At 42.0% G+C, this 22,741-nt stretch overlaps 1 protein-coding gene across 5 annotated transcripts in view; it reads right to left on the bottom strand.

Annotated features, from left to right (window-relative positions):
• Nucleotides 1-473: 473 nt before the first annotated feature.
• Nucleotides 474-22,741, bottom strand: part of LOC147337642 (connector enhancer of kinase suppressor of ras 2) — a 66,170-nt gene continuing 43,902 nt past the window's right edge. For 2 of the 5 annotated variants that reach the window (XM_086307461.1, XM_086307473.1), the window contains 11 exons: nt 18,049-18,086; nt 17,898-17,940; nt 16,153-16,201; nt 15,666-15,838; nt 12,939-13,012; nt 12,731-12,802; nt 8,785-8,855; nt 8,577-8,677; nt 7,291-8,044; nt 4,328-4,590; nt 2,342-3,425 (listed from right to left, as the gene is read on the bottom strand). In XM_086307461.1, the coding sequence (XP_086163587.1) occupies nt 3,216-3,425; nt 4,328-4,590; nt 7,291-8,044; nt 8,577-8,677; nt 8,785-8,855; nt 12,731-12,802; nt 12,939-13,012; nt 15,666-15,838; nt 16,153-16,201; nt 17,898-17,940; nt 18,049-18,086 (1,848 nt within the window). In that variant the 3' untranslated portion in view covers nt 2,342-3,215. Of the gene's footprint in view, nt 2,170-2,341; nt 3,426-4,327; nt 4,591-7,290; nt 8,045-8,576; nt 8,678-8,784; nt 8,856-12,730; nt 12,803-12,938; nt 13,013-15,665; nt 15,839-16,152; nt 16,202-17,897; nt 17,941-18,048; nt 18,087-22,741 lie in introns of those variants that run through there. The other 3 variants (XM_086307489.1, XM_086307465.1, XM_086307482.1) reach the window with 3 other exon arrangements.

Genomic DNA, 22,741 nt, shown 5'->3' with positions numbered 1-22,741 from the left:
CCACCCATTCACACACACGTGATTGCAAGCTACATTGTAGCCACAGCCACCCTGGGGCGCACTGACAGAGGTGAGGCTGCCGGAAACTGGTAGGTAACGGGTGAAGTGTCTTGCCCAAGGACACAACAACCGAGACTGTCCAAGCCAGGGCTCGAACCGGCAACCTTCCGATTACAAGGTGAACTCCCAACTCTTGAGCCACAATCGCCCGGCAAGGCTATAGATCCCCAAGAGATGAATCCAGAATAAAGATTGTCTTTAAAAGAGTGCAGAGAGTGAAGCCAAGTGACAGCCTGGAAACAAAGCTTTTGCCCACCACATTGTAAACTGAAAAAGATATGATGGATAGATGGATGGCACGAGTTGCACAGCATGCTGTAGGGCTTCCTGCCCTTAACTTGAAACTGTTATTAACTAGAAGACACAGCAAAACTCTTCCAATAAATCAGAGGAAAGGCACACATTAACCGGCCATAGTGCAGAGGATTCAGTTTATTGAAGTCAAAGTTTAACAACTTAGGTTTACAATCTGTATTTTCTGTAATATATATTCATATATATGAAACCAAAAAAGGCTACTTTAGGAAGAATAAATGTAATTTTCTTTCTTTTTTAATATCGTCTTTAGTCATTTTAATGTACAGAATAACAGTAAGCTAATATTATCCTTGAAAAAGAGCAATATGTTCCTTTTTTTTAATGTCGCAGTGCAACTTACATCTTACACACCTGTGCAATGTACCATGAGGTGTACACCCCTGAAAGAACACACAGTGGAATCTCCCTTTTCGGCCTGTTTCTGCAGGTTTACACACACAAAAAGATTCGGGAGGAATAACACAGTCGGTGCCTACAAATGAAAACTCTCAGAACTCCTTTAATCTACAGTATGTCAGAGCAGCGGTTGGAGAAAGAAGACCAACACTACAGATGACAAACAGAGAGAGGTCTGCAGACTAAAACTGTATTGTAACTCTTCTACAGCTGCGCGTGTGTGTCTGTGTGTGTGTGTGTGTGTGTGCGTGCCTGTGTGTGGAAATAGTCAGTCCTTTCGTTGCCAAAGAGAGGATTGGGAGGCACAGGGAAAGTGCTTGCATCATTGAGTTTCTTTGTGTTACTCTCAAATTAATCATTAAAAAACAAACTAGCAAAAAAAACAAAAATAAAGAAATAACAGGCAAATAACATGAGCTATATCTCTGGGACACGTTTGATATTTCACTACAGTGTGACATGATGAAAACTCATGAAGAAGAACAACAGTAAAATATGAAGACTAAGTACAGACAGTGCTGGATGCAGCAGGTGCTACACGTGTCTCTCGGAGTCCTCGACGCTGGGGGGCACCGTTGAGTCCTTGGCCTGATATTGCAGATGAAATGATTCATCCCGGTTTCACAGACATTACAGACCGTTTAGTGCAGAGGTTATGACTGCCCAGTATCAACCATATGCTTAGAGGGAATGTCAAATTAGCTTTCACTTTGGAAGCAACTGCAGTGATGTCACTTGGAGTGAGGTGTCAGAAGCTTCTTTAGGATGCAGGTCGGTCTTCTATGTGAGCCAAACATCAAATTATAACCTGCTGCTTGGATGCTAAAGGAGAAGGAAAAACCTCCCTTAACTCTCATGGTACAGTACGTGTCTCTAAACACTGCAGAATGAAAAACAAAGACTTGAAAGCTACGAGCACATAAAGAAAAAGTCATCCTTCGATGGTACTTTTGCATCTATCATGCGCTACGAGTCTAATTACCTTGCAATTGTGAGAAGGAACAAAAAAAGGAACACAAATGATCCACAGTATTTTACCCTGTCCATTCAAATCAGTCCCAGGCCTTTGTCTCAAGCAACGCACCACCCAGAGAATGGTCAGCCATGATGTAAACCAGTAAAGACCATCAGCGACAGCTGTCGGTCGCATCCTATTTGTTCGACTGCTAAACACCCTGCATCTACAGAGTGAAGAGGGGGACACTGCAGAACCTTGGCATAGAATACATCATACTTTACATTATTTCTATGACACAAAACGTAAATAGATTTTATATAGTCTTCTATGTTTAAATATATTTGTAGACTGTACACAAATCTTTAGAAAATGAGACGGCAAATGCTTTTACCTGATATTTGAACAGCAATGGTAATGAGGCCGATGACACGTAGACCCTGTGATGCAGCCGATGAGATATAGAGATATAGAAAGTGCATTCGTTGTAGTGAGTGACTGAAAAAGAACTCTCTAAGCTCTTGCATTCACGGTTTAAGGAAAAAAAACTACGAAAGAAACCAAAAAAAAGTAATAATAATAAACTTGTTTTGCACCCGCACAAATACATACTCTCTGTCTTCCCTCCGCTACCTCTAGAAGCCTATCACAGTGGTAGTGGAACGCAAACATTTACATCAGTATACACATATACACAAGTCTTTGAGGACTAGAGAAAGAAGTCGCTAAGAAAAGAGAAGGTGATGGAGAGAAACGAGAGGAAGAGAAGATGCCAACAGAACTGCACTCGTTCAGAGGAGCCTCCTTCAGCACATGAATCCGGCCAGCGCAAAGGGGTTCTCGCTGATAAACCGACATTGCTGGCTACCTCTCACAGTTTCACACTTTACTTTCCCCGCACTGTGCCGTGAGATCAGCCTGAAATAACAGTGAGGTCCCTGTAACTCAAAAAGATACGCAAGAGGAAAAAAAACACAGAGAGAAAGGGGGAGAACTGGTGGCTCTGGGTGCAAAGTTCATCAGTACAAAAGTACAGTGTTGTGGTGAAAAGGGTTTTCCTCTGTATTGCTGCTACATAGCTCCCCCTTACCCCTAAAATAAAGCAGAAAAAAAAGCAAAAGCAAAACCTAGAGAATATAAAAGAAAAAATTTGTGTTAAAAAGTCTGTTTTTTCCCCCCGTTTTGCTTGACAAGCGTGTGGCGTTTATGCTGAGATCCATAGACAAAGGAAGATTAATGCTTTCTGTTCAGGCATGCAATTGGCACCCTGTGGGGTCCTCGGGATTATCAAAAGTTCATACACGCAGGTCTCAGACTGTTCCCTCTATGATATTTACACATCTTACAATGTGTGTGTGTGTGTGTGTGTGCATGCTCAGAGTCGTGACCAGGACAGAGGGTTAGCTAATGTAAAGCTCCGTGTTGCTGCGCGCGTGTGTGTGTTTGCGTGTGCGTGTCAGTTCAGCCTTCGCTTCTCGTCTCTTTCTCACACGTGGGTCTCGATGAAGGAGTGCGTGTGGGTCATGAGAGGTGCGGCCAGCGGGGAGAGGTCATCCTGGCCGTTGGTGCCGGGGCTGAGCTGGCAGATGTCTGAGTAGAGCTCGCTGTGCCACTGCTTCCATTCTCTGAAGGTTTGGGAGCACAGGCCAGGGTCCTCCAGGAGGGAACAGATCACTGCTAGCTCCGACTCTTTGGCCTGTAGGAGAAAAGCGTTACCGCATTAAATCCTCACGTTGTTTTTTTGTGTAAAAAAATCCAACAACAACCTGGTAACACTTATAATACACCCTGTGATAAAGGATGTAGTTCCCCTGTAATTAACTCATTCACTGCCAGCCATTGGCAGTGAATGAGTTAAACCCATTGACTCATTCACTGCAATTGACGGCTATAGACGTCAATGGCAGTGAATGAGTTAAATGGAAATTCAATGTATTTCAGTTGAAACTATAATGTAATTGTTGTATATTTATCTGTAAATATGGACTAGAATAAACGTAATATAAATGATAGAATAAAGGGGTAACATGTCAGCCAAGAAAATTGTACTTACACTGTAATTTTAAGTATAGTGTAAGTATGTAATTCTATGGTAATTTTACAGAAAAACATTATTTCCCGATCTTGCATCGTAAGTATGCTGTACTTTTCGGAGTGTGGGCCGTTGAAGCTTCTCGGATGAGAGGTGAAACGTCTTCAAGCAACTTAAAGAAGTCCAGATGCTTTTCTTTCCAAGCTACTTAGACTACGACGACCTGGATGATTGAGAACCTTCACAGACTTTTAACAGGCGCCATCTTATTTTGGGTCTATCTTTATTTAAAATTCATCAAGTTGTTGTGCATCAATTAATAAATAAAGACGTTAAAAAATAACGATGTGAAAAGGCAAGATTAATCCATTCCATAATACGCCAGGAAAGGTACAGCATACTTGTGATGTAAGGAGGGGAAGTATTGTTTGTTTTTCAGCAACATTTCCATGAAATGACACACTAAGGGGACACGTGACTAAGGGAGTTATGGGTTTACGGGTATTAGAAAGTTTTAAAACATGTTAAATCTTTGTTCCGTTTGTGACAGAAGTTGTTAATGATACCTTCAAGGTGCTACGGAGGGCTCGGACCCGGTGCAGCCTGTCGTTGAGCAGGGGGTCCCTGGCTCTCTGGATGAAACAGCGTCGAAGCTCCTGCCTGCTACATGGTCTAGGGTCTCCTAAAGCTGTCACGTTGGCTTGCTCCAGGGCCCGATAGAGCTGCTCTAGCCCATCCAGCGGCTCGGGCTCGCGGCACTCTGAAACTCGCCGCTCCCGTCCCTCCGACACCCTCCTCTCTCTGCTCTCCACTCTCAGCTCCCGCAGATCTAACGAGACGAGCGGTGAGAGACAGACCGATCACGTACAACTGACAGTTAGAAAAAAACCTAGCAAACAAAGTTGCATGTCATCCCACGCTCCTCAGAGATATTCTTGTTTTCTTTGGGGGGGTTTTCAGAAGTTAACTGAAATGTTTTTGTCCCATGTCTAGATTTGGATGCCTTTATACTAATGTGACACTGTTTTGTCTTTACAAAATAAATAAACGGTGAAGTAAAGAGAATTAGTTAACTCCGATCACTGGCACAAGTAATACTAAGAGCAGTATAAATAGTTTCACATGTGTCACACAGCAGGAAAGAGTCTATTTAGATGCATTCATAAAACCGGGAAGTCTCAGTGGTTTAGGCAAGAGCTGCCTGGACACAATGAGCAGATTGCCGCACATGTGACGCCCACCTGCTAGCACGTACTGGAATATTAGCTGTGTTATTCGCATATTGGTGCAAAAGGTATTCGTATGAGGGAGTTCCTGCAAAATTTCAAGACTGCAGTGCATCTGCAAAAACAGCTTAAGGAAAAACTATTACTTTCAGCTGCTCCCTTATTCATGAGGGGTCACAACAGCTGGTAGCTGCATGTGTCTGATTTAGCAGATTTTTACACCAGATGCCCTCCTGATGCAACCCCAAAGGGATTTGTGTCTCCTTTTGGGATCAAACTGGGAATTTTCACTGTTATGGAAGCTCTTTTGTTAGCTCTACCTCCTTAATACAAATAAAACTTATAGTAGTACCCTTTTTGGAGAGTGAACCTTTTGTTTGGTTACAGTGGATTTATGCATTCATGTTAAACCTTGGCTGAAGGCATCTGTATGTCATTGCTGCAAACCCTTTTAAATAACCTAACATGCACCTTCCTACAAATCTAACTACACATGGCATCGCCACAGGCCGCACTGGTATGAATATTGACAACAGAGTGGAAGGCTTGTGTACAGTTTGGGCCACAAGTTTACAAACACTCGTCATGGGCATGAATACCGTGGTCATTTAGGGCTTTTAATGATTTCTTTGTACTGTTTTATTTTCCAGCATCCATCTTTGATGACTATAAAAAAAACAAGAACTTGTGCACGAGTTTGAATTTATTTAGGATTTTCTCTGATCCACACAGGCTCAAGCTTATACATACACACATTTAAATCTCTCAGTAAATGTGTTTCAACTCCATATCACAGCAAAATGTGAAAGACGCGCCGGTCCACCGTTTCCATTTCACATTTTCGTCTCCAAAGCGTGAAATGTACGTGCATGCAGAAGTAGAAGTAAGTTGCAAAAGTTTTATGTTTAGATGAAACAAATATTTTACTATTTGGCAACAATTCACTTTAAACCAGTTGGTATATGGCTGAAAAGAAACGAAACAATGATCCTGAAAACACTTTAAAACTGGTTTGGAATAGATAAAGCAGACCAACATTTAGCATCTGAAACGGTCTTCCCCGAACTCAACACTATTGGAAATTTGTGGAGAATGCGTCAATGCCAAGTCCGTGCCTGGAAACCAACCAATTTAAATGAACCTAGTGCCAAAGAGAGGGGTCAACTATCCATCCAGGATTATGCCAGAAGCTCGTCGATGGCTCCCAAAACATCTGCAACTCGGTGAGGGACATTTACCCAAATATTAGTGAGAGGTGTACATATTTATTTGACCCTACAGATGTTGCTGTACAATCATTTGATCCTGGAAAAAGAAGAGTTTAAAGAAATCATTTAAAGTCCAAAACCATGAGATTCATGCCCATGATAGGTGTATATACACTTAGAACCACTGCAGACTATGTTCTGGGCTCTACATAGATTCAAAGCAGAAGTTTAAATTAAGTTTTAAAGTTTAAAAGATTTTTTGTTTGTTTAGTAGAAATGGGAATATTAGAGAAATATTATTATCTAATATTTACAGAATTTCTTTACATTTTTGTATCTGACAATGATCACATCATCATCATCGTTTATTTATATAGCACTTTAAAAACACACCTGGTAGACCAAAGTGCTGTACAATACTAATATTCACATAGTAATAAAACCAGACATAGCAATAAAATAAAATAAATAAATAAATAAAAATGACACATGACAGCTTATATTAATTTCATAGTTGACTGTATTGAACACTGTTAGAAAACTGGGCTTTTTTTAAAGCCTGAAAAGTCAGTGATTGCATACTAATCAGTAAATTAATCTGAGCCAGACATATTAATTTCCCTCTGGGATCAATAAAGTTATTCTTATTCTTCTTATTGTTAATGACTGAGCTGATATTTACTACATATTTTGACCTGGGCTCTACATAGATATGGGTGGGAGGATAGTTATATACAAAACAACACTGTAAACTTGATCAATTTTACATCATTTTGTGTCTCAATTCCTGTAAAATACTCAGAAGTTATGCACTACTTAAAGTTCCTTACAATATAGTTATTTCTTTATCATCATTACTTCTTTATTTCCTGTGAATAGTTGCTATAAATAGCTGAATTGTTACCCGATTACTTTAGATAAATATGACTGTATTATTCAGAAAACATAAAGTGAAATTACATTTAATTCTAGTCTTAGTCGTGGGCTGTGTTATAAAGAGCTTTTTTTTTTTTTACTTTAACTTAAATACATGACATTAATATTTTGTCTAATGTATACAACACTAGGAAAATATTAACCCTGTAACTTTCTTACCCTCCTCACCCTCAAGCATATCTGCAGCCTGCTCTTCTGCCTCCTCGTCTTCACTCCTCTCCTCCATGTGAGCAGAGGTGTGCAGCAGCTTTCCTGGCATCGGGTCCCTGTTCCTGGGGAGACTCTGGCTCCGCTGCTTGTGGGAGCGCCTGTGTGTGTGGCTGTGTGTGTACGGCCCCCGCTCCAGAGGGAAGGGCCCGTCCCGTTCTCTGTCCCTCTCTGCGGCGTGGTGTCTCCGTACGGGCAGCGTGGCCTGCCTGCGTCTCTCTGGGGACATGCCCTGTCTGCCCAGCCCTCCGTAGAACCCCATTTCTCCAGCCATGCTCCCCATTAAGCCGCCATACTCACTCTCCCCCGGTGCTGTCTGGAGGAAGTGCAGCCCTGCGCTGGTCAGAGGGGTCTCAATGAGGTCCTGCCAGGAGCGTCGTTCACGATGGGAAGAGCGGCAGCCGGATGAGTGGGTACTGGTGCTGCCTGTGCCAGTTCCCATGCCCATGCTGTCTCCACGCTGGTCCTCAGCAGAGGAGTGGGAGTGTGTGGACTCGCTGGAGAAATGCCGACCATGCTTAGGCTCCGGGAAGGGGCTAGAAGAATTAACCTGCGGAGGGAGAGGGGAGGTGGAAGAGACCATCTGTGGAGGAATGGGGGAGGTGGAGGCACTCATTGGTGGGGGGAGTGGGGATGGAGTGGAGCGCATGAGGCTCATGGAGCTCACTGAGCGGGGCAACTGGTCATAACTGTGGAGGAGGTTAGCCTGAACGGATCAAGAGTAAGAGAAGTGAGCAGGGATAGATGAAAGTGGTGAAGAGTGAAAGGTGAGCACAGATACAAGGAAACAGTGACCCGCAAGACGAGGAGGAGGAGGTGTGCAAGGGTGGAGAGAGGACAGGAGAAGGAAAGAAAGAGAGCAAAAGATGAGAATAAAAAAGCAATGAGATGGCTGAAGAGTAATCTACGAATGACTGACATGAGCATTGTGTGGCTCAGCTGAGATATTAATGACACCAGTGCCACTGGATTTTAATTCTCTGAGTAACATCAGAGCAGTGATGTAATGAGCATGTGCATGTCGCCACCTAGAGGTCAGACTAAGTACAAGTTCTGGCAGCAGAACACAGAGAAGTGATGGTCTTGGCTGCTTACAGAAGCCGTTAGGCTCACACTCTGATGTTTTATTAATGCCGAGCTCTGGTCTACGCAGATCGGAAAACTGTGGGGCTTTTAAGAATCAAATATTCTATCAGAATGAAACATTGCAAAGGAGTGTAGTTGAGTGTGTTACTTACCGATGGTGTGCGATGGTAAGTATCACAGAATGATGAAGGTCCCTCCTGTTTGAGTGTCATCGAGCCGTCAACGTCGTCTTGATCGCTCTCACTCCAATAGTCTGACGTGACGATAAATACACATGCACATACAAAATTGTGCTAGTTATACACACACACACACACAAAGTTTGAGGGAATCCTTTCTTGTCTAGCCCATCCACCTCACCTTCATCAGGGCGAGGCACCTTATCATCTGGTGTGTATCCAATAGCAGCTAGACCCAGCCGGTTCATCCACCTACAGGAAACAAGTGAAGCAAAGCATCAAAGGATAGATGAGAATAAGTCTAGACAAGATGATGAGAAGGAAGGATGGGTTATACTTGGTAAATGGTAGGTGATGAATAAAAAAACTTTCACTCTAAATAATTTAAGTTGTTTCTCTTAACAGCTGATGTCTAACTGACTCTATCCCCCCCAAAGAGAGGAGAAAGGCTTTGAGATAATTAATGAGATGGAGGCAGAAATAGAGAAAGACAAGAGAGAAAAACAGCCATTCTCTCTGAAGAGTGAGTCTCCGATGCTGTCTGCCTCCACGCTCCTGTCTGTCTCCAAACAGATCCCACCTTGTCCCGTGTCTCTCTACAGTCACCTAATAATAAAGTTGTGACTAAGAATAGTCTCCGACTTTGACAGGTTTCCTGTTCTTGCAAACTACAGTAAATAGGGCCTCCAACAGGAAATGACACACGCATTACATTTTTAAATTAAAAACAAAAAAACCCCTCATGAACAAAAAAGCAGCAACCCCTGCAGTTACTGGAGTGGCCACTTGGGGCATACTTCAAATTCAAATTCAAATTTTATTTGTCACACACACACAACCATACACAGTATGACATGGGGGTGAAATGCTTGTAGCTGTACAATGCCCGACCATTAAATGAGAGAAGAAAAGTTTTACAATATTTACAAGTTACAGTTTACTACAAAAATTTACAAATTAACTTAGGAATTTACAGTAAAGAATGTGCAAATAGCAGAAGAGATTATAAAGATAAGGATTATAAATTATAGGATTATAGGAAATGTGTGGTGGTGCGTGTGGTGACGTGTGTGAGAGTCCAGTCTTATAGTGACGTGTTTGGGAGAGTCCAGTCCTACACCTGGTTCAGGGCCCGAATAGCCTGGGGGAAGAAGCTCCTCCTCATTCTCTCTGTTTTGGCCTTAAGGGAGCGGAAGCGCTTCCCAGACCTCAACAGTGAGAAGAGTCCATTGTTGGGATGGGAGAGGTCCATCATAATCTTCCTAGCTTTGGTCTTGCACCGCTTGGTGTAGACGGACAGCAGGTCAGGGAGCTCTGATTGAATGATGCGTTCTGCCGAGCGCACCACCCTTTGCAGATCTCGTCTGTCCTGCTTGGTGCTGTTCCCAAACCAGGTGCCGTCAGGACACTCTCGATGGTGCAGGAGTAAAAGTTCTTGAGCACCTTCAGTGGCAGATGGAAGTCTCTAAGTCTTCTGAGGAAGAAGAGACGCTGACGGGCTTTCTTAACCAGGGTGTTGATGTGACAGGACCATGACAAGTCCCAAGTGATGTGGACACCCAAATATCGGAAACTGTCCACTCTCTCTACTGGCGTGCCACTGATGATGAGGGGTTTGTAATTCCTCGCCTGCTTTGTAGTCAAGTCCACGATCAGCTCCTTAGTCTTGCTGACGTTTAGGAGGAGGTTATTCTCCTGGCACCAGGTCTCCAGGTTCCTAATCTCCTCCAGGTAGGCCGTCTCGATGTTGTCGGAGATCAGGCCCACAACAGCAGTGTCGTCAGCAAACTTGACAATGGAGGTGGTGTCTGATGTGGCTACACAGTCATAAGTGTACAGTGAGTACAGCAGGGGGCTTAAAACACAGCCCTGAGGCACTCCAGTGCTGAGTGAGATGGAGGGGGAGACTTGTTTTCCCACCCTCACTGATTGGGGTCTGTCTGTGAGGAAGTTGAGGATCCACTGACACAGTGATGAGCTGAGTCCTAGATCCGTCAACTTGGTGAAAAGCTTAGAGGGAATTATTGTGTTGAATGCTGAACTGTAGTCCACGAACAGCATCCTAACATAATTCCCTCTGCCAGTGTCCAGGTGACTCAGGGATGTGTGGAGCAGGTGACATATGGCATCGTCTGTGGAACGATTAGTCCGGTAAGCAAACTGAAATGAGTCGATGGTGGCAGGAAGTGAAGAAGTGATGTGATCTCTCATCAGTCTTTCAAAACACTTCATCACAATTGAAGTCAGTGCTACTGGACGGTAGTCATTGTGGCAAGCGGGCTGTTGTTTCTTTGGAACAGGGACAATGATGGACTGTTTGAAGCACGTGGGAACCATTGCTTGGGCCAGGGAGAGGTTGAAGATCTCCGTGAACACCGGCGCTAGTTGATCAGCACAGCCGTTTGTTGTTTTAATTGCTGCGGCGTCGAAGCGAGCATAAAACGTGTTCAGCTCATCAGCCAGTGAAGCATCTGCATTCATCATTGAAGAAGCTGGTCGTTTATAGTCTGTTATAGTCCGCAGTCCTTTCCACAGGCTCCTAGAGTCACACTGTCGTAGCTGTGACTCTAGTTTTTCCCCGTAGCTCCGCTTTGCCTTTCGGACCGCGCTGCGCACGTTGTAGGACGCAGCCTTCAAAGGTACTTACTTACTTCAAAGGTAAATAAATATCCATACACTTTTATTTTCAATATTTACAGAAAAAATGACCTAAAGTTATTGATTTTGCTGCTAGGTGTCACTGTAGCAAGGTCACTGAACTGGACCTGTGCTTTTTAATTTTATGACAAATAATGGCTTTATACATGGTTAACTGCGCTAATAGCATGTTCAATCGCCATTTAAAAAAATGTGTTTTATGTGTTTTTGTGTGTATAAATGAAATCCTAGTTTATTTGTTTTTATAGCACAGTTGTACAGTATGTTAAGACTGATTAGCAAGTATCTGTCGGAGCAAAGCACCCATTCAGTCTGCAGATGCTAACCGACTTGCTAGCGTTAGCCGATAGCTTAATGCTCTCATGTAAATGTGGTGATTTCTATCTAAATTAAAAACAAAAATAGACCAAAACACAAGGTATCACCAGCAAAAATGCTAAACTTTAAAGCATTTTAAACAAGCCTTCTTTAACCAGTTGTTGAAGTCATGTTAATTATGCATTTGTGTTTTGTATTTTTGTTTTTCTGCTAATAGCTCATATAGCTATTACCGCGTATTAATCCTTATATAAAAATAGTTCCTCACAATCCAATATTTTCCTCTTCTTTGATAAAAAAAAATGTAGCGCCAAGCTTTATTCTGTGCTTTTTAATAACACATTTACCACCAACCATTTGTTATGATACGCACTATGTTCAAAGCTTTGGAATAAGTTTCACAAACCATTCAGATATTATTGAGGAACAATGTCTCTATTGATGTGGTTTTATCTTGGCTAGTTTTCAGTGTTTAATCCCGAGTAGGTGTTGATACTGGAATGAATGGTTGTCTGCCACTGGGTTAGCCCTGTGATAGACTGGCCTCTCATCCAGCAACCCTGAATTCGATTTGCGGTTAAGACGGATACATGGATGAATTCCACAGGGAAACAGAAACCTTTTAGGACTTTGTGAACCACCACGAAGAATCAGGATCTAAATTTAGCTTCACTGTAAGTGCTGAAAAATGCTAACACCCACCTTTTCACACATAATGCCCAAGAAAATGCGTGAAACAACACTTTCACACAGGAACACTCCAGATGAAGTATGGAAGTCAAATATAGCTGATTAATTACTCTCTTCCAATTATCTCCCCATGTCATTGAGGAGAGGTGTGGATAATTAGAGCTCATCAGATAGCACTCCTGCAAATATATCTCTACAATCTATCTCTTGTAAGCACACACAACACACACACACACACAAACAAGAGCATTTAACAAAGGAGGGCCAAGTTCATGCCTTATTCATGCTTAGAGTTGTGTTGGTGAGTTGTTCCCTGTGTAAACTTGATTTACTCCATTAAAATATTCATTAAAGGACACGTGACGTCCCCTGTCTCTGACGTTGGTCCATATTTAAAGAAACAAACCCAAAACACCACCCCACACACGCTCAGAAACTTGTATATATTCACAGTAACTCACCTGTTCATTTCCTCAAGACAATCTGTGGCGAAGAAGAAGCTCTTGATTTTCGGATGACAGGCTTTGAAGGCACTGCAGTCAGTCAGGGAGAAGAAGGACTGATTAGTGTTTTTGCGTGTGCACAGTGGGTTTGTGCGTGCTCACGTTGTGTGGGTGAGCGCACATGTGCTTGATTAGTAATTTTTGGCGACATGTGAGAGACACTCACAATTTCCGTCTGCACTCTATGGCTCGGTCTATTCTGAACTCAGGGAGGCTGATGAAGCCCTCAGCCTTCTCATCCTGCAGGCAGAGACAGATGGAGAGTGGTGGTACAGCATCAACACACAGAACAAAATGTCATGCATACCAATTTTATTTGGGATACTAAGACTCTAGTCAAGCATATGAAAATAACATATGTTGTTTACATTGGCTGGGATAAAGTCCTTTTCCCACTTAACATTAAAAAGACAAGCTATGACTATCATAGCCAGAACATGGAGATAAAATCTTCTGCATAAACAAACTCATCCACTGTTAATTTCGTCTCAATGAGATTTTGGTTTCAAAATATTTCACATATACACTAACTGGTCAATTTATTAGGTACACAACCACATTGCAGCAACTCTGTTCATTTAGGCATGTAGGCATGGTCAAGACAGCCTGCTGAAGTTCATTTAAGTGACTCATTTAAACTGATTTAGGTGACTTTGACCATGGCATGGTCGTTGGTGCAAAACTGCTAATCTACTGGGATTTTCCCCTTACAGCTGTCTTTAGGGTTTAAGGAGTCTGAAAAAGCGAAAACATGTCAAAAGTGGAAGACTAGCCAGACTACTTTGAGCTGATAGGAAGGCAACAGTAAGCAGCAGAAGACCAGACCCGGCGCCACTCCTGTCAGCTAACAACAGGTAAATGAGGCTGCAATTCACACAGGCTAATCAAAATTGGGCAACAGACGATTGGAAAGAATTTGCCTGGTCTCCTGAGTCTCGATTTCTGCTGCTACAGATAACAGTGTCATAATTTGGCATAAACAACATGAAAGCATGGATCCATCCTGCCTCGTCTCATCTGTTGGTAGTGGTGTAGAGGAGGATTTCTTGGTACACTTTGGGCCCCTTCGTACCAAGAGAGCATTGTTTAAACACCACAGCCTACCCGCGTATTGTTCATGTCCATCCCTTTATAACCACAATGTCCCCATCTTCTGATGGATAATGAGATCAACCGAATGATCTTAAACTGGTTTCTTAAACGTGACTATTAAATGGCCTCCACATTCACCAGATATCGTTCACAGACAACTGTGTGTTGCTGTCATGTCAATACGGACCAAAATCAGCGAGAAATTGTTTCAGTACTTTGCTGTAAAACATTAAATTAATTTTTTGTTTACATTTTTTTTGTAATGAAAATTTTCAATTGAAAAAAGTATTATTTTATTTTAATTGACTAAATTATGCATTTCCTAGTTGCAGTCCAATTATAAGACACGGCGACAGAGATGTAGAAATGATATTAGCCTTTTTTTCTTGATTTTATGAGAAGATTTCATTACAGGAACAGTATGGGGTTCCATTTGTATTAAAATTATGGTCACATGCACACTTTCTATGTCAAATGAAAAGGTTCATGTCAACTCTGAACTGTACTCCAGCACGGACAGGCAGACCGTCGACATCTGTCACCTCACAAATCACCTGACAAGTCATCTTTGTGTCGGTGTACTTCTGGTTCTGCATGTTGTCTTTATGTGTCACCTGGCTTCTTGTTTTTACTAGTATCCTCATTATTACTTTGGCTGGTTCTATAGCCAAAACTACACAACACAGCTGTCACGGCGGGGTGCGCCGATGTGTGTGGAAACAGGACCCAAAAGCAGATGATGACGAGTAGTTGAAAGTTTGAGCAGAAAAGTGATCCTTTATTAGATGACGGCAGAAGTAAACCAGGAAACCAAAGTAAACTGACAAAACACTAAGAAACAAAACACTAAACGGTACTGAGACCAAAACCTAAACTATGACTGTGATGGAAAATAACCAGCAAATACTATGACTAAGACTAATGATGAATAACAGATGAAAATCATAACTAAGACCGAGGTCAAAATAAACAGAACCAGGCTAGAACTAGGGCAGAATAAACAGACGACCCGACAATGGCATGCAGAAAACAAAGGGCTTAAATACAGACATGAGGTGAATCAGGGGAAGTGGAAACATATGGGGAAACAGCTGACAGCCATAAACCTAATGACACGACCAGGAGAGAAAAGCTAAATACAATTAACAGAGAACACATGACATTGTCAGAATAAAACAGGAAATACTAAAACTAAACATGACAACACAACTTAACAGACCTAATACGTGATGAATAAATACCAAACCCCAAAACATAGAAAACCCAGGAACAATAACCAATAACTGCCTAAACTAAAGGCAAAATAGGAAATAACACAAAAACTAATAACATATCAAAAAATACAAAGAAAAACTCAGAGTGCTGGGTCAGAGTCCCAGCCTGTGACAACAGCCAAATGAAAGCAAGTAAGATGATGTTTTGTCAAATGTTTGTCTGAAACAGACAGAGGAGATGTAAACCTGATTTCAGCAGAACCTCATAAATAAGAAAGAAAAGCCTCAAAACTGAAGAGAAAATCATTAACATTAATATCCTGTAGCACTCATTGCTATATGCTATTAATAATGCCTCATATGGTGTTTTTGTTTTTTATTCAAAAATCTAATTTGGTCTCTAATTTGAAAGAGAGCCATTATAGTCATTTGAAATATAATAATGTATCTGTATCAGACACTGTATTACACTTCATATGTGGACTGGTGAAGTTTTGTGTTGAAACTGTGACAACTAGCTAGTGTTCATTAGTTCTGGCAACAATAAGCACAGCGAAATTGCTGTGTTTTTGAATGTAATGCCTTACGTTTTGGTTGGTGTACCAGTAGAGACAAGACTCTTTGAGGATAAACCAGTACTTCCTCCATTTTTGGGTGAAGTAGCCTTTAGCGTCCTTCTTTTTCCATAGCCAGCCTTCACAGTCACCGTGGCCGAGATCCTTACAGGAGATTCTCCTTCGACTGGCACTAGTGAGGGAACCTAGCGAGGGAGAAGAAAGACCAAGAATCCTGAAGGTCTGACAGTGAAAATAAGTACTCTGTGTGTGCTAACATGTAATCAGTATTTGAAGTTGCTAATGCTAACAAATGAAATTCAAATGTTAGGAGTCTATTCTTTATCTCTGGGAGAATTTTAATCCCTGTCATTATCTCACAGCGATGAGTGATCATGTCTGGAGTTTAGACACATTTTCAGGGTAAATCACGGGGGCCTCAAGTGCTCCCATGCATGCAGCACTGCAGTGTGTTACTGTGAAGATCCTACACTGGAAAATAAAACAGAAAAGTACCTACCTTTACTTCTCTTTTTGGTTTTCGTTCTTAGGGAGGTGTAATGGAAAGACTAGATGGGGGAAAAAAGAAAGATATTAGAGAGAAAGTCTTGGTTGTTTAATGGATGTACCACACAGCTAAGCGGCTAGCTCACACCGCAATGTTTAGCTGATTTTTTTCAAATTTTCATCAGGCACACTCCAAAGAGGATTACAGGCACAGGGCACAAGGCTAAACCTACCAGAGAGCAGGAAGTGACCTACAATCAGTAATAACCTGTGTGCCAAAGAGGTCAGGACTGCTCTTCTTTTAGACTTTTAGTAAATTAATAAAATACAAGTCTAACTCCAAAAAAGTTGGGATCTTGTATAAAATGTCAAAGTGGATTGGAGTGATTTGCAAGTCTCATAAAGGTATGTTTTAATCACCACAGAACATAGGAAACATATCAAATGTTTAAATTGAGCTATTTTGCTATCTAATGAAAAGTCTAAGGAGCTTGGAAAGAAAAGCGTCTGGATTTCTTTAAGTCGCTTGAAGACGTTTCACCTCTCATCCAAGAAGCTTCTTCGGTTCTAGGGTCAAATGGTGGAGAGTCCCAGATTTAAGCCATGTGGGAGTGTCCCCTCCTCAAGAGGGACAATGGATGCCCTAATGATCCTCTACCTAATCACATGAGCCAAGGTGTGAAAACGGGTGTAGGTCACAAGCAGCCAAGGTTTCGGGTGAGCTCATTGTGAAACCTAACCCCACCCTATCATGTGATATCCTGAGGTCAGATGGCCCAGGATGTGAGTGGGCGTTAAGGCGTCTGGGGAAGGATCTCAGAACTGGATTATAGATGGCAGACAGTTGGTGTCGTAAGCCACCGCCTCTGTTCAAAGATGGTCGCTCACAGTGGACATAAATTGATTCTTTCAGTCCCTTTTGGATGTCAGTAGCTGTAAACCATGATTTGCATAGAGTAAAATGCAATTGTTTTATATATCTGTGCATTCCATCACCCGAGTCCAAGTTTGACACCAGTGGCTAGACTACCGCCTTGAGAATAAATTAGTTTTTTTTTGCTCTTTTGGTTTTGATCCTTGGATGTTTGTACAGCTGGCCAGAAGGCTGTGGCCCAAACTCTGAAGCTCAGAAGAGTTGGACTTTATCCATGCAGACCTTTGTCTGCACTCTCAGTCAAGCTCAGTCATGTATAGGTGTTTAAGGTCAGCCTGCTGCACCCAAATGATTTTTCCACAAGAGTTTTCTATATAAAAAACTGTAGATCAAAGAAGCTAATGCGTGTTTAGGTGATAGCATTAGTACTAACACAAATGAACAAGCCTAGCAGCTATTTGTTTGTCTGTTTACAGTCAAACAAGGTTAGTCACTGTACACGACAACTCATGTTGCTTTAGAGAAAAGACTGGGGCTAATGACTAAAGCAGCTCCCTGTGCCACAGTAGCCTAAAAATGGAAACCAATTCAACTTACCCGACTGTTATCTTTTTATTCAATTAAAGAAGTGCTAAATTGATTTAATCTCAGAAATCTCTCCTGCTCCTGTCTGGCTGTATGTTCAGCGATTAAGACATAATTGATCTCCGTGTAACAGCGAGATGCGGTTGCTAGGAGATTGTTGATGTAACTGTCACTTCATTAAAATGGTGCCAGAGTCAGAATCAGTATACTGAAGGCAGTGCTGCTTGAAAAATCCCATCATAATAAAGCATGTTAAGAAAATATAAAGCCAGTCCCCTTAGCACTGTTTTCCCCCTCACCTTCCTCATGGAGGCGGCTCCCGAGCTTCCTGAGCCCGAGTACCTGCAAGAAGGCACAGAGCTGAAAGTCAGCACAAATGACTCTCACAACCTCTTCCACCAATCACAAGCAAGCGGTGAAACCGCCAAGCAACCACGGACACAAACTCACCTGTCTGTTGTGTCTGCCCTCAGTGTGTCTGCACCTCTCTGAAAAATAAATAAAAATCATTAAATAACCTCTGAAACCTTCCATAATTCTGCACGCATATTTACACTGCACTGTATAAATGAATGAATAACAGCTAAAATGAAAACACCACAGTTATAAGACTCTATAACGTGAGGATCACAGCAAAGCTGAGGATCAAGACTCATCAGCGCTGCACTGCCTTTTTTTACTGAATTGTTTTATGTTGCAGTCAAGTCTGCAGGGAAACTATTTGTGGCTAACTGCAGTGTTACGAGAATTGCTCCCAATTATAACACCACAAACATAATGACCTGAAGGGGGAGAGTGTCCCAGTAATATAACAGATATATGCTCCTGAAAAGTGACATTTTGCATTATAAACCACTTTGTTGTAACCACTTTAAATATGTTTTGATCCTAAAAAATGTATACTCCCAGGCCACTAAAGTAGGATTTTGATTTTTTTTACTTAAGCAATGGGTTTGGGTCATAAGTATTTGGACAGTAATGCTAATTTTGTAATTTTGCTTCATGCACCACTGCAGAGGATTTTTAATGAAAATACCAAACAATTATTAAAGTGCAGACTTTGCCAGGCCTTTACTGCAGTTGTTGCCACTTTTCTCTTTGGCTGTCATTGATTGACTTGGTCATTGAAGGATGTCACATTTCTTGACCTTGTGAATCTCTTGGCTTTGCAGCACGCTCGCTATTTGCACCGTGAAGTGCTGCCTGATCAGTTTTGCAGCACTCGACTGAATATGAGGAGAGAGTGTGCAGCCCTGCGCACTTCACAATTCACCCCGTTGTTTCTATGAGACGTCACATCATCAATAAACACTAGTCTGGGTCACTGGTGTCCATACATGGCCATGACATAATATTGACTCCACCATGTTAGATGGAGGATGTGGTCAAACTCTTTTAGATGTTCTCTTAGATGTGTAATCAGTGGTTTTCACCTTGGTGTTAAACCCTCCGTATTTCTATTCATGAATGCATCTCTTGATTGTAGACTTTGGCAATGACACACCTTCCTCCTCAAGAGGTTTCTTGACTTGGTTAGAGGTTGTGAAGCCAACCAAGTAAAGAAACCTCCAGTCTTTAGTTGTCTCCTGTGGTCTTTCTTGCTGAGTTTTCCAATGCATTCCTTATATTAAAGAATAACCAGATTGTACTAGAAGCTTTTTCCCATCTTCCTAAATAGTTTTTTTCAGCCCAATAAGGCCCTCCTTCATGTGCATTAACATCTCTTTGTACCTCATATTAAGAGTTCAGGGAAAAGCTACCAAATACCCCTTGAACACATAAGATCAATACTAATCTATAATTTGGCTAATTGTTTATGGAATAATGAAGGAAGATCATCTGGCAGCAAAACCCCTTGTCAGTGAATTGCCAAAATACTTTTAGGCCTCTGAAAATGCAGGTCTGCGTGGAAAAATGTCTGTAATTTTTGAACAGTTAATACAGTACTTTTGTAAAAAAACCCTTGAAATAAAGTTGAAGGATACACTTCAACCACATTTAGCCTGTTGGATTTAAAATTCACCGAGGTGGTGTAGAGAGGCAAAATTACAAAAATTATGACAATGTCAAACACGTATGGACCTAACTATAAAAATCTAGTTGCAGCTCAGTGAATTCACTTGTGGTGTCCTTTAAAAACATCTATTTTTTAAAAATCCATTATCACAAAATATTCTTCTTAAACAAATGGGACTACTTGTGAAGCTTTCTGTGCTCAAGGGATCCTCAGATCCTGAGCCACAGTGCGACGAGATCATTAGGAGCATTTGTTGCTGGAGAGCAGGGGCTCAGTCGGGGTTTCATTATCTCATAATCCTTGCAGTCTTCCAGGAGATTTTGCAACACAAGTACTGTTGCACGTTCTTTTGCTAGCCTTATACACTGCACATCTTACAGTACATGATATGAAGAATACTTCACCTGTATGGGCAATCTAATGGCATGCAGTGTAAAAAATGTGCAAAAACTAAAAAACAAAACAAAAAATCTTCTAAATGTCTGCCGTTCAGTTTGTGTGACATTTGCCAAACTGTTGCTATGATAGAAACGAATCAGACAGAGGAAATGAGACAGACAAAACCCACGGGTCATTTAGGTTAGCATATGCTTGTTAGTACAGGATGGTATACTTCATGTCCCACCAAACAGGTATGACTCACCACCGTGAGAAACACGCAGCCGAGAGGGTTAGAGAGGGCTGGTGTGAGCTAAGCTGTTAGCTTGCCGTGTGGTGTGTGTGCGTGTTTGTGTTTGCGTGCGTAGTGTTTTAAGCACAGTCTGTCAGTTGAGCTTGTAATTGGTCTAGCTGATGCTGAGTCATACACCTACTCACAGGGATACGTGCTCCTGTGTGTGCGCACGGGAGCGTGTGTGTTTATTCAGAATAAACTCCTATTTAGACCCAGGCGTGTTTGAGGAGATGGGGGATATTAGGATGAGTTAGGATGAGTCGTGAGATGGCTACCCTGCATACAAATGCCCTCCTTGTATGCTCATTTGTTTTGCGCGTAGCCGCGTGCACGTGAGCTTGTTGCGCACGGGAGAAACATATGAGCTATGGAGGGGAGTGCTTCGGTGTCACTGTCTTTCCCGTCATGGGCGATGCTGACGGCCGTGCAATAACACTTATCATTGTCGCTCTCCTCTGTGTCCTCTACCTGACAAATGCACACAAACACAACCGACAGCATGTCAGAAGGTGCGAACACCGCGACCTGTCCTACAGCCACCGGCAGGTCCCTTCTCAGAGGCCCAGATGCCTCTGATGATAAGAACAAGCAATTGTAGTTATGACTTAATGCTTTTGATCAGCTTTGTGCCATGTTATTCACTAATAATAAAGCTTCCGCTACACTCAGTGGTTCCTCTGAAGATTTTTCATTTACATCTTTGATTTTGATAGTTTATTAATCTTATTTATTTTTCTGCTTCGCTTCTGAAACTCTTTTCTGTTTCTCCAAACTCTTGTTGCTTGTTGCTTATTTTCTGATCATTTTAGCACTTGATACTTAATTTCCAGACATATCTGATGTTTGATAATAAGGAGAAAGGTTTGGCTAGAAATACACAAGCATTAAAGTTAACAAAAATGAAGGTAACACGTCGGTGTTTTGTTTCAGTGCGTTTCTTAACCCTGTCTTAGAAAAACCTAGTCCTAAGACCAGTAAATCCTAACAATGGTGTAAACCAGGGGTGGGGGAACTCCAGGCCTCAAGGGCCGGTGTCCTGCAGGTTTTAGATGTGCCCTTGATCCAACACAGCTGATTTAAATGGATAGATTACCTCCTCAACATGTCTTGAAGTTCTCCAGAGGTCTGGTAATGAACTAATCATTTTATTCAGGTATGTTGACCCAGGGTGAGATCTAAAACCTGCAGGACACCGGCCCTGGTGTAAACCTTTAAATTGGTGTCTATCAGTAGTTTAGTGTTTAAAAATGGCTCAATAATCTTAAACAGCTGAGCACTGTAGTCTGAAAAAAGTTAGTAAAACAAAGTAAATAACATATTTATTAGGAAATGTTCAAACTTGAATAATACACTGATCAGGCATAATATTCTGACCACCTGCCTAATAATGTGTTGGTCGAGTCATGGACTCCACTAGACCCCTGAAATGGTGCTGTGGTGTCTGGCACCGTTGTTGTTAGCAACAGACTGTAAAAACCCTGTAGGGGCTTCATGGATCATGAAGGGTGGACCCACAGATGCTCGATTTGATTGAGATCGGTGGAATTTGGAGGCCAAGTCAACTCCTCAAACTCGTTGTGCTCCTGAAACCATTCCTGAACTATTCCTGCTTTGTGGCAGGGCGCCCTATCTTGCTGAAAGAGGCAACAGCCTTTAGGGAATACAGTTTCCATGAAAGGGTGTTTATGGTCTGCAACAATGCTCAGGTAGGTGGTACAGGTCAAAGTAACATCCACATGGATGGGAGGACCCAAGGTTTCCCAGCAGAACATTACTCCAAGCATCATCCTGCCTCCGCTGGCTCGTCTTCTTCCCACAGTGCATCCTGGTGCCAGGTGATCCTCAGGTAAGTGACGCACATGCACTTGGCCATCCACGAAATATAAAAGAAAACACGATTCATCATGTTTTTTCCATTTCTCTGTGGTCCAGTTCTGATGCTCACATGCTCTCACGTGTTGTTGTCTGTTGGACAACAACAAACTGTGATGCTCTGTGTGCACCTTTCTATCAGTACCAGGCCTTTCTCTTCCATGGTTAATGTCAGACATCAAATACATCTGGAAATTAATTATCAGGAAACAGAAAATCAAGAATCAAGTCAGAAATATAATTGCTTGTTACTTTTTGAACAATAATTGCTACTTTTGTCGATGATAGAGCAACTCTGGTTAGCAGTGAAGCAACGGAAGGCCTTGGGTTCGAATCCACTGGCCGGCTCGGGCCTGAGTTTCCTCCCCCAGTCCACAGATAAGTGGTGATTGTAACGTGGCCCTAGGTGTAGATGTGAGGATGAATGGTTTTCCATCTCTGTGTGCCTCTTGCTCCTTGCCAGCTTCGATAGGCTCCAGCACCATTTAATTTAGTTTTGAAAAGTTTATGTTTTCTTGAATGCAGGTTACTTTAACCCTGAAGCTCTTTGTGTTTTGAGCATGCTGATTTAAGATGTGTAA

This window comes from Aulonocara sp. 'chitande type north' Nkhata Bay, linkage group LG2 (genome assembly GCF_057382095.1).
Source record: "Aulonocara sp. 'chitande type north' Nkhata Bay isolate Kocher_YH1m ecotype deep benthic linkage group LG2, A_spYH_male_GT1.1, whole genome shotgun sequence".
In the NCBI taxonomy this organism is placed as follows: domain Eukaryota; kingdom Metazoa; phylum Chordata; class Actinopteri; order Cichliformes; family Cichlidae; genus Aulonocara; species Aulonocara sp. 'chitande type north' Nkhata Bay.
Note: the sequence above shows the minus strand (reverse complement) of the source record. Positions and strands in the feature narration are given on the sequence as shown.